The 18,418-nt window shown below is 32.9% G+C and overlaps 1 protein-coding gene, 1 long non-coding RNA gene and 1 pseudogene across 4 annotated transcripts in view; 2 read left to right on the top strand and 1 right to left on the bottom strand.

The window, feature by feature from the left end:
- Positions 1 to 1,831: 1,831 nt before the first annotated feature.
- LOC110819496 (uncharacterized) lies at positions 1,832 to 2,867 on the bottom strand. Its single transcript, XR_002540684.2, has 2 exons — positions 2,360 to 2,867; positions 1,832 to 2,257 (listed from the first exon to the last, which is right to left on the bottom strand). It is a non-coding gene; the product is annotated as an uncharacterized LOC110819496 (long non-coding RNA).
- Positions 2,868 to 4,145: 1,278 nt separating this feature from the next.
- On the top strand, positions 4,146 to 5,840 carry LOC110819554 (uncharacterized; annotated as a pseudogene). Its single transcript, XR_015819067.1, has 5 exons — positions 4,146 to 4,197; positions 4,340 to 4,429; positions 4,590 to 4,625; positions 4,862 to 4,959; positions 5,638 to 5,840. The product of XR_015819067.1 is annotated as an uncharacterized LOC110819554 (transcript).
- Positions 5,841 to 6,482: 642 nt separating this feature from the next.
- Positions 6,483 to 18,418, top strand: part of AUR3 (ataurora3) — a 60,135-nt gene continuing 48,199 nt past the window's right edge. Inside the window, exons 1-6 of one of the 2 annotated variants that reach the window (XM_088219992.1) lie at positions 6,486 to 6,726; positions 6,926 to 7,168; positions 7,633 to 7,728; positions 8,165 to 8,379; positions 9,751 to 9,823; positions 9,933 to 10,017. In XM_088219992.1, the coding sequence (XP_088076118.1) occupies positions 6,613 to 6,726; positions 6,926 to 7,168; positions 7,633 to 7,728; positions 8,165 to 8,379; positions 9,751 to 9,823; positions 9,933 to 10,017 (826 nt within the window). In that variant the 5' untranslated portion in view covers positions 6,486 to 6,612. Of the gene's footprint in view, positions 6,727 to 6,925; positions 7,169 to 7,632; positions 7,729 to 8,164; positions 8,380 to 9,750; positions 9,824 to 9,932; positions 10,018 to 18,418 lie in introns of both variants that reach the window. The other variant, XM_088219993.1, reaches the window with a different exon arrangement.

The following is an 18,418-nucleotide window of genomic DNA, read 5'->3' as shown; positions in this document are numbered from 1 at the left end:
TTTTGTGAGCTTCAATAATTTATGTGGTTCTTTGTTTGGAAAACTTATTTATAAAGGACTGTTGGGATCACCAACAACATATTGTTTGTTATAAGAAGCAATTGAGCTGTGTTATTAAAAAGTAAGGAGCAGTTATATTGGAGATCCAACCACATGACTAATTTGTATCTAGGTGCAGGGGTCTTTGCATCATTTTGCTTTTACTTCATGTCCTTTTTTGATGATTTTCTCGAAGTCTTTCCTTCACTTTCTTGTGATGTGATTTAATGATCAGTGTTGATCTTATGTCATTTATGCATATTTTTTCTAATTTATTGAAATTTTTGCAAAGTACATTAGTTCCTTCACGTACAACTGTAGGTTCTTCTATACCATCCAACCCTAGAAAAACATGCCACAAAAGCCTGAAAAATCTAGTTAGGGGATGAAATTGTAATAAACCAACAAGTAGGGTTGTAAGCCCAAAACTTGTACAAGAGTCCAGTAATAGCTATGAATCAAAGTTGATTGAAATGATAAATACAACAATAGTGGATAGAAGTCTGTCTATCAAGTGGAAGGATGTTGGTAAGGAGTCAATAAAATTCTCGCTCTATTTGTGTTTTCAAATAGTTTTGACTTGTTTATCGGAATTTTTGCAACTCGCCGTGAAAAGGAGAAACGGTTTTGCCAACTAAAAGAAGAGATTTATTCATTGTGTTCGATGTAAGGATTTTAGTTAAAATAGAAGTCTACTGGAAATAAAAGAGAGGTGGCAGAATGCATAAAGAACACCGACAAGCAAGCGGTTTAGGATTACGTTAAATTTTGGGTTTAAAGTTTGTTTTTGGTTAGGATTCAAATTATGTTTTTGAGTAGGACTCTAATTTAATTTGGTGTATAAATACCACTTCAAATCAATCAATAATATGCCAAAAAAAAGTTATTTCTTCCCAAAATTCTCCAAGCTTAAGTGAAGCTAGAAAACAGAGGAGAATGCATAAGCATACTCTATTTTCTTGCCCTCTCTCTCTCTAAATTCTCTCTTTAAAATTATAGTAAAAAATTGTGATCGGTTTGATTTAAAATCTACACATTGGCTTCCTAGAGGTAACATTCAGGAATATTAGTGCAACAGTTCATGATATTTCACAAATAATGGTTTTGTTTTCACAAGGTTTGTTCTTTTTGGCCCACCTGGTAATGGGAAGACCATGTTTGCCAAAATAGTTGCATCAGAGTCAAAGACTATATTTTTTAATATTTCTGCATCTTCCTTAACATCGAAATGGGTTTGACCTTATAATGATGTAGTATTAGATGATTTATTCTTGATGTTCGTCTAAACTTTCAATAAATTTTGGTTATCTGATTTTAATCAAGTGGGAGAGGCCGAAAGCTTGTTTGGACTCTTTTTATGGTGGCTATATCCAAACATCCATTTGGAATTTTTATGGATGAAATATGCTACTCTTTCTGCAGATTTCCCTATTAGATTCAATCAATAGGCATTGCTTTGCTCTTGTTTTATGTGCTGAAATGAAAAATAATTACTGTTGTTACAGTGATTTGTATCTTATTTGTGGTAATCTGGACCAACTGACGACATTGTATGGCTAGTTCTACAGTTAATACTCAGTCAGCTATTAGAGCATAATCATCCCTAATTATCTGATTCAACTTTTTCAAATCTATTGTTGATTTTTGAAAAAAAAATTTATTTCTTATCTTTTATGTTGTTACATTTAAGATATTTATAGAATTTCTAACCTGAAAAATTTTTATTCTATTAAAATTTTAATTATATAAAATTATTATTCTACCAAAATTCTAATTATATAATACCAAATAATAAATTCAAATAATTAAATAATAAAATATGTTACTCAACACCGCTTAAATTAGTGTAGGGATATCACACATATTCAAGTTGTAAACTAAGTTATGAAGAGTTATCCTCCAATTGCTAAACGATGCCAAAAAGTTTTACAAACTAGAACCAAATATATCAGGTAGTAGCTCAGATTGATTCAGCTCTAACGGCTCGACTCGGTTTAAAATAGCTCGGCTTGACTCAAAATGACGCGAATTCAGCTCTAAAATAGCTCGAGCTCGGCTCTAAAATGGCTTGGGCTCCACTAGAGTACCACACGAGCTCTCATGCGTTGCTAGAAGCTAAGTCATTGTACCGCCACATGCTGCCAATGAGCAATCGTCGGAAAATGCCACACGCACGGCCGCCATAACTTCACACTTGGTTGTCGGCTACCACTCACCGCTGCCAAAAATTATCAAAAACACCCACCGCACAGTTAATTAGATCGAACACGAATTTGGTGAAAACTGCATTGAAAAACTACTAGAATTTGGTCTTTCTCACGATTCAGCTGCCGCAAACTTCTTCTTCAGCGAGCTCCGCCACACGATCTTCCTCCGACTCTTCTAGTTTCACGCATAGATGACGACCGACGGACTTTGCAGATCCACCTCTAACTCTCTTCTCCAACTCTTTCTTCGAGCAAATCACGACAGTCGCGACTTGTTCTTCAAAAAACACCCGATTGACATGCACAGACTGTTCACTGACTGGATTTGTCCAGACAGGCCGGTCACGAGCAGATCTGGTATGATCCGCTCGCCGCCTCTATTTTCATATAGTGGTCAGGATGGAAGGAAAAAGATCAAAATATGTTTTTCTTTGGCTCTCTTTCTTGATTTTCTAGGGTGGTGATGTGTGTATATCTGGATAAGTGGGTACCAGTCCAGTCTATTATGTTATTTTATAGTTTGAAAAAAATTCTAAAATTAGAACTCAAAAATATCTTTATTTGGCTCTGATATTATATTTGGGTTTTGGAGAAAAAAATTTTATTTTTCATCATTTATGGTGTTACACTTAGACCTTATTTGGATAAATTTTAGTGATGGTTAATTAATGTATGGTAATAGCAGTAATTGGACAGCAATGAAATAGGATGAGAATGATAATTTTTTTATGTTTGCATGATTGTATAGTAATGTATGTTAATGGTATATTTTTGTTTGGATGATAGAATGTTATGGTTGCATTTTCAGTTAAATTACTAATTAATCCATACCTATTATATGTAATAGTATGTGGTATATAAGAAATATATAATGAAAAAAATAAATAAATTGTTTACCAATATAATTATATTTGCATTTAAATAAATAATTATTATAAATTAAATTTTTATATTTAATAAAATAAATAATAAATTGTGATGATAAAAATAGAATTAATTATATTATATGGGGCTATAAAGAAAAAAAAAAGTAACATGTCAATCACATAATACCGATTCAGTGGTTTTAAAATTCATCCCAAATTTACCGGTTAGATACCATTTGTTACCATTAGAAGTTGAAACAAATATGATTTTTTCAAACTCATGAAGTATCATGTATTAAAATCCTATCATTTATTACGATTCAAATAAAATATTAGGGTATTTATATAATTTTTTAACTTAGAGATAGAAATTTTTTTATTATAATAAATTTTAATCATGTGATATTATTATTCTCATAAAATTTTAATTATATAATACTAAATAATATAATAAAAAAATTAAATAATAAAATCTAGTACTCAACATTTATCCAACTGCATTGTCTATTATACATAAAACTATTAGACAAGAGCATGGTTCTAAAGTGGTGATAGTAGCCTATAAACTAAGATTTGCTTACATATAATATATATATATACCATTTTTCCTGGTGAGTAAATATTTGAAGATGCTCAGTGTATATCCTTTTGTCTCTTCTTTTTTTTTTTCTCTTCTCATCACTTTTTTAAGAAGTGATTAACCTAGTTAAGTACCTGATGAAAAATGGAATTGAGGGTGCTGATCATGTAGAATGATCAGGAAAGCAAGCAGCCGGATTGTTTTGCTACTTCAGTGTCCACGGCTCTAAGATCTGATCTGGAGCACAGGACTGACACAACTAATCAACAAATTGGTGAAGGGAATGCCTCGATATTTTCAGTTAGAGATGGAAGTAAAGTAAAGATGAAAAAGGAATTGTCTGAATTAACGTTAGGAAGCTTGTTAAGCAACTTGGATTTTATCTGCTAGTAATCTAGTATGTTGCGTCAGAAATGCCTATTCTTTCACTAGGGCAGTCAAAGTAGTTCGTGCATGGCTAACGTTGGTCCTATTCTGTTAGTGACAATGGCGACAAGGAAACACAGTAAGGAAAATTTCTTGAACAATAATTCTTTTTCTAATCCCTTTTGGACTTCTACATAGTGCTGATATATTTCTTCCTACCGTCGATGTCTTTTAAATTGACGTATAACTGCTATAGCATGCTTTCTGAAACTTTGGACCAGGTAAGAGAATATATGTACCTTTACCCGATTAAAATGTCGGGAGACTTCCTCTTAAGCACCAGTGGAGGGGCCAAACCTTCTCCTTGCCTGGCAACTTTTGCTCCTGTTCTATAATTGGTTAGATAATACATAATCTTTCAGTTGAGTGGTGCTGGACTATTGTCAAGCTTGTTTAATGAACAATTCTAAGCAGTTACTGATTCTTGGTGGCTGAAAAGAGGTATCAATTAATTATTGTTAGCTCTTGCAGGTGGAGATCTGGAAAGACTTGTGAGAGAAACAGAAGGTAGGATATTAATCTGTATATTATGGGTTTGTTCAAGTTCCATGAGCACATTATTCTTTAATCAGAGAAGTGAGTCTGGCCAAGAAAGACATGTTGCACCACATACATGTCGCTTTTGCCTTGCCGCTAGACATTTAGTCATCCAATCCCACATCTCTTCTTTGGTGTCAGTTCTACCTTCCATCTCTTGCAATATCTGCTTTCGTAACTTCTGACATGACATTGTGGATTTGCAGGATATTCCAGAAGTGATCTGAGAGCCTTGTGTGAAGAAGCTGCAATGATGCGGATTAGAGAGCTTGGTGCAAGTGTTCTTACTGTCAAGGCAGATCAGGTTGGCCACTAATTCATGGCTTCTTTTCTTGCTATGGCTAAATTACTGAATCTTGATTTTGTTTATTTAGTATCATTCTTGGATGTATTTCCATAAATCGAATGGTCTATCACCCACAATTTTTCATTTAGCCATGTGTCGTGCAGTTCATTTGAAATTATTTTATTCCAATGAAAAGGCTTGGAAATTTTGGATTTTAGATACATGACTGCCATCTGCTTCTACATTTAAGAAATTTATTTGATCGGGTCCTGTCTTTTGAGAGGAAAGAGATTTCATGGAGATACTCAAACTCTGAAGGTAAGATAGGATTGTCTAAAATTGAGTGAGAAATTTAAACTGCAATAAACTAAAACGTATTGAAGTTTTGTGGTGAAATATAAATATGACTTTTACTTTCTGCATAGTACTGCCATGTTCGCATCATTTCATGCATTATCCTTTACCTATACTTGCATTCCAATTCATTATTTTGGTGCTATTTTCCTAAAAATATGGATTAAAACTTGTACAAAGTTAACCCTTTCAATTTGGGTTAATTTCAATTCCATGCAGGTCTCTTACATGTCGTTGATTATTTTTTTTTTTTTCTACATTGCAAGTATTTGATAGGAAGTGGTAAGATAGAATTCGATTGAGATAGTAGTTGGTATTATTAACTGGTACCCTATTGAACAGGTAAGAGCATTGAGATACGAAGACTTTCGAAAGGCCATGATTGTTATTAAATAGGTTGAACAAAAAAGTAAGTGGGAAGAGCTTGAGCGATGGAATGAAGAGTTTGGTGCTAACTAATCTCCAAACTGTACCATTAGTATTAAACAAGATTCCAAACAAATTGTCCTCGAAAAAGCAAATTTAGGCAAAGTCTTGTAGTGCAATTCCAGTACATGTCATAACTCACATGTTTGATTTGTGTAAATCCTTTATATTCTTTATTATTTTAAGGGTGTAGCGAAAAAAGATGTTTGGTTCTCAAAAAAATATTTGTCCGATAATGTGTTAAATCTTGAAGTGCTTGCCCAGGGAAAAAATCTAACAGTATAAAATTTAGTTGCCACTTGCAATGTGGGCGTATGTATCGGCTGTCTGGTTTAATAGAAATGGCTAAATAAACATTTAATAATATTAGATTTGATTTCAAAAATAACTATGCACGTTAAATTATTATTATTTTTTTTTGAAATTATACTTAATAATTTTTTAATACAAAAAAAAAAACTAAAGAAATTAATGAAAACAATCAGCGCCACTATAATTTTAATAATTAAAAAATTAAGCGCCTACATTTGGATTAAAAAATTTACTGTTTTTTTGCAATTATAAAACAAGTACACCTTAAACTTTATAAGATCCTTGAGTTACATTGAAGTAATTAAGAAAACTATAAATATGCATTTAGTTTTTTAAAATTAAATAAAGTAATAAATTCTGTGTTTTCTTCTATTTTTTTTCATGGGCCATGGGCTTTTTGATATGAAAAACAAGAAGAAAAATGACAAACAGCGCCGGGACCTGTCCACAGCCCGCCCAGTCGAGGGATTTTAAAATTCAAATTCTCTCACTCGTCCGCCCAAATCTTACGAAACTCTTAACTAGTAATTGGTTTCTTGTTCCTCCGATCAAATTAGGAATAAAGACCGAGGTTCTGTAATGAATACTCAACCGACTAATCCCAAGAGAGAATGGTCCTTGAAAGATTTCGAAATCGGAAAACCCCTCGGCAGAGGCAAGTTCGGTCGAGTCTACCTCGCCAGAGAAGTCCAGGTGTTTATTTCCTGTTTGTTCATGAAAACAATTTGATTTGTTGATCCATAAATGCTTCTGTTGATTACTGATTACAATTCAATTCTCGTTCGAATTGAAGAAAAGTTGATTTTGCATCGCAGACTATGTTTTCGAATTTAGTTGTTTATGGTTTTCTTTTTTCTGGCTGTTGCTCATGTATCCGTTTTCTAATTTGTAGAGCAAATACATAGTGGCGTTGAAGATAATATTCAAGGAGCAGATAGAGAAGTATAGGATTCATCATCAGCTAAGGAGGGAGATGGAGATTCAGACCAGTCTCCACCACCCGAACGTACTGCGTCTTTACGGTTGGTTTCATGACAGTGAGCGCATTTTCTTGATTCTTGAATATGCCCACCGCGGTGAGCTTTATAGAGAGCTCAGGAAAAATGGTTATCTCAGTGAAAACCAAGCGGCCACGGTGACTCTCCTTTGCTCTCGATATGTCTATCCTCAAATCCTATTGCATTAACGTGTTTAATTTTTTGAATTTCGTTCGTCTTTGTTCCTCGTAGTTTGAAAGAAAAGAAGAATTGTTTCAATGTCTTGATTATAGATGTTCATCTTATCCAATTAATTGCATAAAATGCTTTTCTTCTACCTTTTTTTTTAAAAAAAAAAATTACCTACGTCTTTATGATTCGGTTGTTTCCTTTCCTTTTTTTTAGGCTAATAGGATTTCAGATATACGATACATTGGGGTTTCTTCATGTTTAACGCAAGCTGTTCTTACTTTTACGTGTCACTTTTCGTGTTGGGGTTTTCAATAATGCCATTCTCTAATCTGAGTGTTTTTATCTTGTGAAATTTGTTATATGTTCTCTATGTTGGACTTTCATCTTCATCTTTTCTGGAGGTTTATTCATTGGTTCTTGTGAATTTCAGTACATTGCTAGTCTTACTCGTGCATTGGCATATTGCCACGAGAAGCATGTAATTCACAGGGATATCAAGCCAGAGAATTTGTTGCTTGATCATAAGGTAGTATGTGAGACCCTGCTTTTCAGACTTCTGTAAGTTGCCATTGGCTTTTGAAGTTGATGGAAATAATTGTGAAATTTTTATTTGGGCTGTCTTTAATAGCTTAACAGCGTACTAACTTTGTGGCCTTTTTAACTGATAGGCATACAAGAAATTATTTGTATAATGGATAAATGGTAACTTCGTATTATCCCCTTCCATTGTTATTAGAAGATAAATATAAATTGACCATTAAACTTTATGAGGTGAGCTTCTGAGCACTCCATTAATAATAAAAAGAGATATAATCTCCAGCATATACCCCTTATAGAAGATAATTTACCAATGGATGTACTAACTACTCCATTTGAACACAGCAAGTCCTTTGCCATCATCTATTACTTCATTTATCTGTCTCTAATGATAATCCCATGTGATCATTATGTCAAATTTGCAGGGTAGATTGAAAATTGCCGACTTTGGTTGGTCTGTACAGTCAAGGAGCAAGAGGCACACAATGTGTGGAACTCTGGATTATTTAGCACCAGAAATGATAGAAAATAAAGCTCATGATTATGCAGTTGATAACTGGACTCTCGGTGTATTGTGTTATGAGTTCCTCTATGGTTTCCCTCCGTTTGAGGCTGAGAGTCAAGGTGACACATTCAGAAGGTAAGGGTATTTTTTCCAAAGTTTTTGAATTTTTATCTAGATTAAGATATCAATAAGTGAATGTTTGGACAGTTTGTAATTTGTGTTGTGAATTTTTAAAGGGTTGTTAAAATAACTGTTGACTAAAAATATTTTAAGTAAAAAATTATTTGATATTTAATAAAAATAACTGTGACTTCAAAAAATTAGAAGTATTTTATTTCATGAAATTAATTTTTGCGATTTGAAGTATAAATTTTTAATAAAAATGATATACATTTTACAAAAGTTACAATGTAATTTTTGTTTTTAAAACTATTAAAAGTAAATTTTATTTTTTATTATTGTCAAACATACTTTACATTTACCGATTTAGTTACAAAAATATTTTTGAAATAAAAAAACTATTGTCAAAAGCTGCACCAAACGGATCCTTAGTAGATTATTTTCCTGTAAAAGAGTAGGACAAACAGAGTATTGATTATTTTAGTATTATCTCCTTATAGCTAATGGTTATATAAATGCTTACCCTCAGAATAATACCTAATTACTTTTGTGATATTGTGACCATTTTAACTAAGACATGGTACATTCAATTGTAATGCAGATATGAAATATTTTAGCTGCTAAATTTAGGTTCAAAGTGGAGTCAGCTCATCGGATCGTTATTTTGGTTTGGAGTTCTATTAAATCACTCATTAGGTTCATTATTTGGATTCCAAGTGATAGTTTAATAATACACTCTAGTATATTGGTTCTTGTGCTTTTTTTAAAAAAAAAAATTCTAGGATTCTAGTCTTTTTTATTATTAGACAAATTGATACTCATTTTATAATTTTTTTTTTAAATTATTTACAAATTCTCAAAAAGGAAACCAATATGTTTTAAGGTCCAAGAAAAAAAAAATGTTGTTTGATGAGCTCTTGCTCTTCAATTGAGCATCTTCCTCTTCTACCTCACTAACTAATCCCAATTTTGAAAAAGAAATCACTAAAATTAAACTTCTACTCTCTTTCCATGCCTTTTCTTCATTCACTATCTTTAGAATCAATGCTCCAGTTTTCTTAATTATGGGTTCCTAATTTTAGAGATCCGGATCAAGAACCAAACTTAAGGGAACCCAAACGAAATTTTGGTATGTAGATTGCAGGGATTCAGCACTCCTGGTAACTATGAGGGTAGGGTCCGAATGAAGGATAATATACTACTCCCCAAATATTCTATAGTAAATTCGAATCTGTTGCTGCTGTAGAGCGAGTAATATTCACTGTAAATTTACTTTTCTCTTTTTGTCATCACACTACAGGATTAGGAAGGGCAATTTCATATAAATAATTAACATAATCTTCTGATCTCTACTAAAACTGATAATGATCATTTAATGGTGTACAGAATCATGAAAGTTGACCTAAGCTTTCCTCCAACTCCAATTGTTTCTGCAGAAGCCAAAAGTCTCATTAGTCGGGTAAATTTATCCTTGACTATCCACCCATTCATGCACGGTCAAAAGCAAAATGTAGCATTCGATGAATTTAATTTTGAACAAATATATAATCATTTGAAAATTTTTGCAGCTTCTGGTAAAAGACTCCTCCAAGAGACTGTCTCTTCAGAAGATCATTGAGCATCCTTGGATTGTTAAGAATGCAGATCCTTACAGTACGTAACACCTTTAACTCCTCTAAGTAAAACAGTGTGAAGAAATTAGAATAGTTGAACTTGAATGTTTTACATCTAATATTGCTATACTGGGGCAAAAAGTGAGGTTGAAAAATTCATTGTGGCCCTCATATTCCTTGTCATGTTTGTGTCATCTTGAAACACAAGAAGGCTTTTTAGTTTTTATTTTCTCAATTTTTACAAGGCCTTTTAATTTTGATTTTGCTCAATTTATGGGAAGGATTCAATGGTGATTTTATTTCAGGCTAAATTTTGCAGAGTCAAATTTTATAGATGAGTTTGTTGATAAACGAACATTGACTTGCAGTTAAAGTTTAGGGTTCCATTTTGTTGGGTTTAGATTACAACAATTCTGTTTATAAAAATATAAAAAATCTGAACAATATGCTTTTAATTGAATGAAAAACTTAATTAGGAATGGGTTTTCTTATCCAAAACTTAATTTTTAATGTAGTTATATGGTTTATATAAATTTAACATTTTTAATTTGTTTTCAATTAAAATTTTTGTGAGTAATTGATTAATCTACATAAATATCAAACAAAATATTTAACAGTATGTGATCTTAGAATGGTTTGAAGTTAACTTGTATTCTGGTTTGTTTAATTATTTTTTGTTTGAACAGTCAGTATTTATTTTCCTTTCTTTTATAGGGATTGTGAGTTTAAGTTAGTAATGTACTTTTTATGTCTTTTTAAAAGGATATGTATTATTATTTACTGTAAAAAATTATTGCAAGTCATTTGTTATATTTAATTTTGTGGAGAAGAAATAGATATTTGATTTATTTACATTCTAATTATTAATTGCTTAAATAAGTATTGAGTAAAACCTAGAAGAATTTTATGTCTGATAGGGGACAGGATCTGTTGCCATTTTAAGGTTTTAATTAAAAAAAAAATTAAATTACTGAAATTTATAGTTTTAAAATTTTTGGGCTCTACTTGGTATATGAACGTTAAATTTATATCCTTTAGATTCGCAAAACAATATTTTGCATTTTTTTATTTATAAAAGTATGTAAGAGTTGCCCAATAATTTTTCTGTTAGTAATTATCTTGATTAATTTTTCATTTCCAAACTTAGTCTTGTAATTATAATATATTAATTGATATATTAAGATATCTTTAGATTATTTATGAAAAATACAAATATTTTTTATATTACTCATATATTATAATTTTACCCCATATATTAATTTATTACAATGAAAACATAATCAAGAATTCAATTGCTAGAAAACACTTGAGACAATATACTAAAGAAAAATGATGCTACAAAGCATAATAATAAAATAAAAGAGAAAAATTATTGTTGACTCGGTGGAAACTGTAACGATTTTGGAATTTTAAAAGAGACAAATTATAAATTTAGTGCGAAAGCGAAATAAATAATTAGGGTTTATATTTTTTATACAATAACTGAAAGTACTAAAGAGGATTTATGAGAATAATTTTTTTAAAATAATAACTAATGATCAAAAAAATAAATTAAAAATAAACAAACTGAACATCCTATTCATAATCTTCTTGTGGATCGGGTTTTGTATCCTGATTCTTTTGATCTGAAATGGTTAATGAAATAATGAATTATATTATTTCAGTAAAAATATTACGGTATTCATTGATATAGAAATGAAAGTTGGTAGAAATGATAAAAATAACTAATAGAACTCTTAATTAAGTAAATTCGTTTATTATAAATAAAATTATTTATCGTTTAGTTATCATAAAGAGATTTACAAAAATAACTTATAGAGTTAATAATATAACACATACCATAATTTCATTTGTAATTGGTTAGAACAACAATTTTTTCTTTTATCAACTTACTGGTATCCATGGGGGTCTATAGGGATGTTCTTACTACGCGTTAATTTTTTTTTTTTAACATTTTCAATTAATGAGCCGTCTCTATATCCTGTCCAGTATGAGTGCCAAATTACCAAACCTCGATATACTATCTGATATGAAGGTGAAACAGGTCATCTTATACTCCGTCCGGTTTGAGTGCCAAATTACTAAACATCGATATTCCGTTCGGTATGAAGCAACGTTCATGGTAGGGTTACAGGAATATTTCTTTTATAGCGGTTAATAAAAAGAAGCAAAATAAATAACTGAAAATAGTAAATAAATATCATAGGGAGTTAACCTTTACTAACATTCGATAGGATTCGGAAAAAAAACTTATTCACAACTCTCCTTTTGATCTTGGTCCTCTTGACCTGAAATTATTAATAGGAGAGTGAACTACACTAGTTCAGTAAAAATATCACATTAATCACTTATACGGAAATCGAACGTTGATAAAAATAAAAATAAAACAACTAATGGAACTTTTAATTTAAATAAATTCATTTAACATAAAGAAAATTGTTCATTTCACACTTATTGTTATGAGTTTTCCAAAATCAACCTATAAAGAAAATTACTTAGATAACAATATAATTTCATTTACAAGTGACAAAGAACTGCAATTTTCCTTTTTACTTATTTACTGAAATTTTTGGAGATTCATAAGGATATTCCCCTACTTATGAACCTAATATCTAGATTTATCGATTAATCCGGCCATCCCCATATTATGTTCGATAATTGGAGCTAAACACATCATCGCTTCGATATCTCGTCTGGTATAATGGTGAATTAGATTTTCCAAACTCTTTTAGTATAGGATTTCTCACCTTGTCTAATTAAGGCAATGTCCATAGTAGAATTTCCTACGTACTGGGTTCATTCACAATTTTCCAAGATACCCATTAAGTCTTTCATACATAGATTCAAAGTATAAACCGATTACCAGCTATATACCAATAACTTGTATTTACATATCAATAGTAGATCATGCAAATATGCGATACGTATATAAGGAAACATGACTCAAACATTTATTGCAAAATAAACCAACAAATTGAGAGTATGAAGTGAGGTAAACCAAATAACCGAGAGAGCAATTAAGTCTATCAATTCAATTCACACAATATAATAGTAAGCATTTTAAGTAGTACAGGTAAAATAAATAATAAACCAGTGTAAATATGAACTGGCCGATTCTGACTCCATTAATGACATGTAATTATTCTTAGAATTTTTTAATTTTCATAAAATACAGTATTATCAATTATTAAGTTTTAATTTACGTAACAGTGGATAGGGTGAGAAATTCTTATCCGGATCAGTGTTCAAAATACCATAATATCAACTGCACCTCATGGTGGTCCTTAGGTTTCCTGAATTTTTCATGTGAAAATTAAAATACTCGTCACGTATTCAAAAATACACCAAAAGGCCAAAATAAGCATTTTAAAATCTTGTCGGCAAATTTTTAGGATTTCAGCATGGCGATGCAATCGTGATTCAGCGCCAGCTCAGCCGTCTACAGTTGCGGTTCGCCCCGATCTCGCCAGTTTTAGCTAATTTTACACATAACCCAACAAAAAATTATATTAAGGAGCATCAGTTAGCCGGAAAAGGTAAAAAATCAAAACTTAATAGCAGGGGGTCTCTGGGTGCGGCGGCTTTGCTAGTCCTCCTTCACCGCTTATGTTCCTATTCGGCTAACTTGTACCAAAAAAGGACGATGAACACGGTGGTCAAATCATAATGTGAAACGGGAAACAAGAAGGGGTAAATTAAAGAGGGTTTTGGGTTTTGGCCACGGTAGCTTGACGAAGCTTTGCCCTCACTTTTCGTCTCACTCATTGACCTTTTGGCTCTGATTTGGCCATAGAGAGACTTGGGATCAAATTCCGAGTGGAAAGGAAAAAAAAGTACATGTTTTGGCGTCGGTTGTGCCTTTAGTACGATGGCGATGGTGGACGGCCTCCTTCTACGGCCTCTAATAATTTCCCTGGTCACTATTTTTCTTCTTCTCCAGTCACCCCTCTATCGGTTAAGGTTTTGATTTCCTGCGAAGAGGAGTTTAAATACTCCTCTCCATTTGATCCAAACTACTTGTTTGAGTCGACGTGGAGCGAGGAGAACCGTTCGATGATTTTTCATTTAGGCTAATTGTGTGAAAAAATCTAGACCGTTCATCACGATTAATCCATCTATCCAATTGCGCCTGAAGATGAAATGCATATAGGCCATTTGTGCGCACAAAATGTGATATGGACCGTCGGATTGCCAAGCACGCAGATTGCCCGTGTGGCCTCCTGCGTGGTGCCGATATCAATGTGTTTGCCACGCGGTGTGTTCTGGTTCGCTGTGGCTACTGATTGGGCTGTTCCACGTGGCCAAATTTTTTATTTTTGCGATTTTACCCCCTGTTTTCAAATTTTCTTTCAAAAACACAAATCTTATTCTCAATTTCACCATATTTTCCCAAAATTACTTATAATTTCGTTCCTAATTCATTTTTTCTTAAAAATTTAATAGAATTTAAATTAAAATGAATTTTTTAATTATTTATATATATTTTATAAATGAGAAAAATTATCCCAGACCAAATCCCGGACCAAATTTAGTCCCTTAAATTTGTCACCCTCTCACTTATTCAAACAGTTGGGGGTATTGAGATTTGAACTCCAATTTTAGCTCACAAGTGACCTCTTCCTGTATGTGATTCTGCCATAAGATCTTGACAAAGAGAATTTCTTTGTTATAAAGTACTATCTCTTCTGGTCCACAATATCTATTGGTACCTTCTCATAAAATAGATCCTCCTAGAGTGAGAGGGGCTCGTGAACAGGATATGTAAAGGGTCCAGGTTGTACTTTCATAGTATAAACACATGAAGCAAATTATGGACTATGGATAGCTTTGGAGATAGTGCTAGTCTGTAGGCGAATGTACCAATCCTGTACAAGATTTCATATGATTCAATGAACCGAGGATTTTATTTTTTCCTCTTATCAAACCTACTGATTCTCTTGAAATTGATAGCCTTAAAAAACATCTAATCACCTTTCTCAAATTTCAAATATTTCTTCCAAGTGTCCGCATAACTCTTCTGCTTACTCTGAGCTGTTTGGATGTTCTTCCTGATTTTAACTATCTTGGTTGTAGTCTCCTCTATAAGATTTGAGTTAAATAATTTTTTATCACCCACCTCTTCCTAACAGATCGATGACTTACAAGGTCGATCATATAATATCTTATACGGTACTATACCGATACTTACTTGGTAGCTGTTATTATAGACGAGTTCTATAAATGGTAGATGATCATCCCAATGGCCTCTGAAGTCTAGAACACAAGCTCGGAGCATATCCTCTGGTGTGTGAATTGTCCAATCTGATTGTCTATCGATTTGAGGGTAGAATGCGGCGCTGAAGGACAATTTCGTTTCCATTGTTTGCTAAAAAATAGACCAAAATTGAGAGGTAGAATCTGGGATTTCTGTCGGATACCACTGTCACTATAACTCCATGTAGCCTGACTATCTTTCGGATATAAATTCTTTATAACTTGTCTAAGAGGTCGGTCTTTTTGATAACTAAGAAGTGAGAGGACTTCGTAAGTTAGTTGAAATTACCCAAATAGCATCATGTTCTGAGTGTGTCTTAGACAACCTTATCACAAAATTCATGGTGATATATTCTCATTTCCACTTTCGGATTAGTAATAGCTGAAGTAGTTCGCTTAGGTGTTGATGCTCTATCTTAACTTGTTGACATACAAAGCACTTGAAGACTAAATCAATAATTTCTCTTTTCATCTCGCTCCACTAAAAACGAGGTCGCATACTCTGATACATCTCAATACTTTCGGGATGCATGATGTTCTTTGAACTATGAGCCTCTGTTATGATGTCCCTTTTTAGTTTACTATCATTTGGGACACACACGCTATCTTAGAACCTGATTAACCATCGGTAGAGACTCAGAATTCTGAATTAACTCCATATTTTGTATCATTCCTAAGAGTTGTTAGAGTGGAATTTGTCAATTAAAGTCGTATCGGTTGTGCAACCCCTATTATCCTATATTCAGAAACTATTAAGTGAGTTAACATACTTGCACTTTTTCTACTGAGCACGTCGGCTACCACATTGTCCTTGCCCAGGTGATACAAAATCTTATAATGGTAATCCTTGAAGAGCTCTATCCAATGCCTCTTATGCATGTTGAGATCTTTTTAAGTGAATATATATTTCAAGCTCTTATGATTTATATAAATCTCAAAAGTCTCCCCATACAAGTAGTGACGTCAGATCTTTAGGGTGTGGATAATAGCGACAAGATCTAAGTCGTGGGTGGAGTAATTCTTCTCATGACTCTTCAACTATTTGGACCCATAAGGTATAGCCTTTCCATGTTACATCAGAACATAATTTAACCCTAGGTAGGAGGCATCATTATACACTGTGTATCTGTATGTCCTATTCGGTAGAACCAATGCACGTGCAGTAGTCAACTACTTATTGAGTTCTGTAAAGCTCCTTTCGCAATTCTTGTTCAACTCAAACTTGACATTCTTCTTTACAAGTCGGGTCAATGGAGTGGTTAGACTAGAAAACCCTTCTACAAACATGCAGTAAATCTTGTAATTCTCAAAAAGTTACAGATCTCCTTAACCGAAGTCAACTTTTCCCAACCGAGTACTGCCTCAACCTTATCAGGATTCACTGACACTCCATCCTTTGATATTATGTGCATAAGAAAAGTAGTATGCTCAAGCCAAAGCCTACACTTGCTCAATTTTGCATACAACTTTTTTTCTCTAAGAACTTGTAAAATCTGAGTCAAGTGATGAGTGTGTTCCTCTCTACTCTTTGAATAGACTAGGATATTATCAATGAATACGATGACGAATTTTGCATACAACTTTTTTTCTCTAAAAACTTATAAAATCTGAGTCAGGTGATGAGCATGTTCCTCCCTACTCTTTGAATATACTGGGATATTATCAATGAATACGATGACGAATTGCTCCAGGAATTGCTTAAAAATTTTGTTCATCAAGTCCATAAAAATGGCTAGCGCATTGATTAGCCCAAATGGTATGATCAAGAACTTATAGTGCTTGTACCTGGTTTTGAACGTGGTCTTGGGAATATCTTCTACCATGATCTTTACCTGATGGCAACCCGAACGAATGTCTATCTTAGAAAAAATATGAGCACCTTATAACTGATTAAAAAGATCATTAATATAGGGGAGGGGGTACTTGTTTTTTATTGTGACTCTGTTCAATCTCCTGCAATCAATACGCAACCTAAGGGATTCATCCCCTTCCTTGCAAATATGACTCCAACACCCCAATGAGATATACTGTATAGGATGAACCCACTATCCTATAATTCTTTGATTTGTTTCCTCAGTTCTTCCATCCCTACCAGATTCATATGGTAAGGGAAAACTAAGATGGGTTGGGTGTCAAACAGAAAATTTATAGTAAATTCGACTTCTCTATCCACTGATAGTTCGGGTAGTTTAGTAAAAACTACATCCATAAATTCTCAGATCATAAGGATATCTTGAATGCAAATTTCTTTCTTAACTTTGTCTAATGTAGAAAAGATAACCAAATTAACGCATCATATAACGATGCAATTATTATGAGAAAAAAATATCTAACACTTTTATTAATTTGTGAATGACTCTTTATTATAAAGATTGAATACCAACTTCTTATGGAAACAGTCTACGGTAGCGTAAAATGCTGCTAACAATTTCATTTCTAAAATTACATCAAAATTTTATGTGTCTATTTCTATAAGGTCTATACTCAATTCTCTATTAGCTATCTCTACAATATTGACTTCATATATGACCTCCCTTAGTAGTGTCTTACACCCAGTAGTAGACACAAATAACACAGAATCAAGATTTTCAGGTAACACATTTAAATTTTTTGCAAAAAAATGTGAAGTACCAGTATCAATCAAAATATATGCAAGGTGGTTATAGATAGTGTACATATCATGTATCACATATAGGTTGGCTTCAGCATCCAGCTGGATGAGAGTGTAAGTTCTGCCCTATATGAGAAGTTTGACCTGATTCTGATTTCATGAGCACTCTTTCGCATAGTATTAGGCATTTCCACATATGTGATAAGTATTGTTGAGACGATAGCAGGGTCGGTCTCCATGATCTTTGTCACAGTGCTGACAAATCTTACCACATCCTACTGCTGGGGCCTAAAAAGGGGCTTGAGTCACAAGTCTAGGTTTCTTTTTTTTTGCTAAACTGGTGTAGTAGGTACTGGTCTGCAGTGTGGAACTGAGAATCTGGAATTGCCCACTACTGGAGGGAAGATACGAAGGCTTTTCCCTACCAATTGTTCCTTGGCTGGAACTGTTGAGTAGGTGCTGAACTCAAACATATACAGTTGTTGTCTGATCTCAAGACGGATGCCCACTCAAACTTCTTTGTCTTTCTGCCTTCATCCATCATACTCTCACAACAATACCAGCTCAACTTTAGGAA

The sequence above is a fragment of the Carica papaya genome, chromosome 5 (assembly GCF_054855325.1).
Source record: "Carica papaya isolate Zhongbai chromosome 5, ASM5485532v1, whole genome shotgun sequence".
In the NCBI taxonomy this organism is placed as follows: Eukaryota; Viridiplantae; Streptophyta; class Magnoliopsida; order Brassicales; family Caricaceae; genus Carica; species Carica papaya.
The sequence above is the reverse complement of the archived record's forward strand: the minus strand, read 5'-3'. Positions and strand labels throughout refer to the sequence as shown.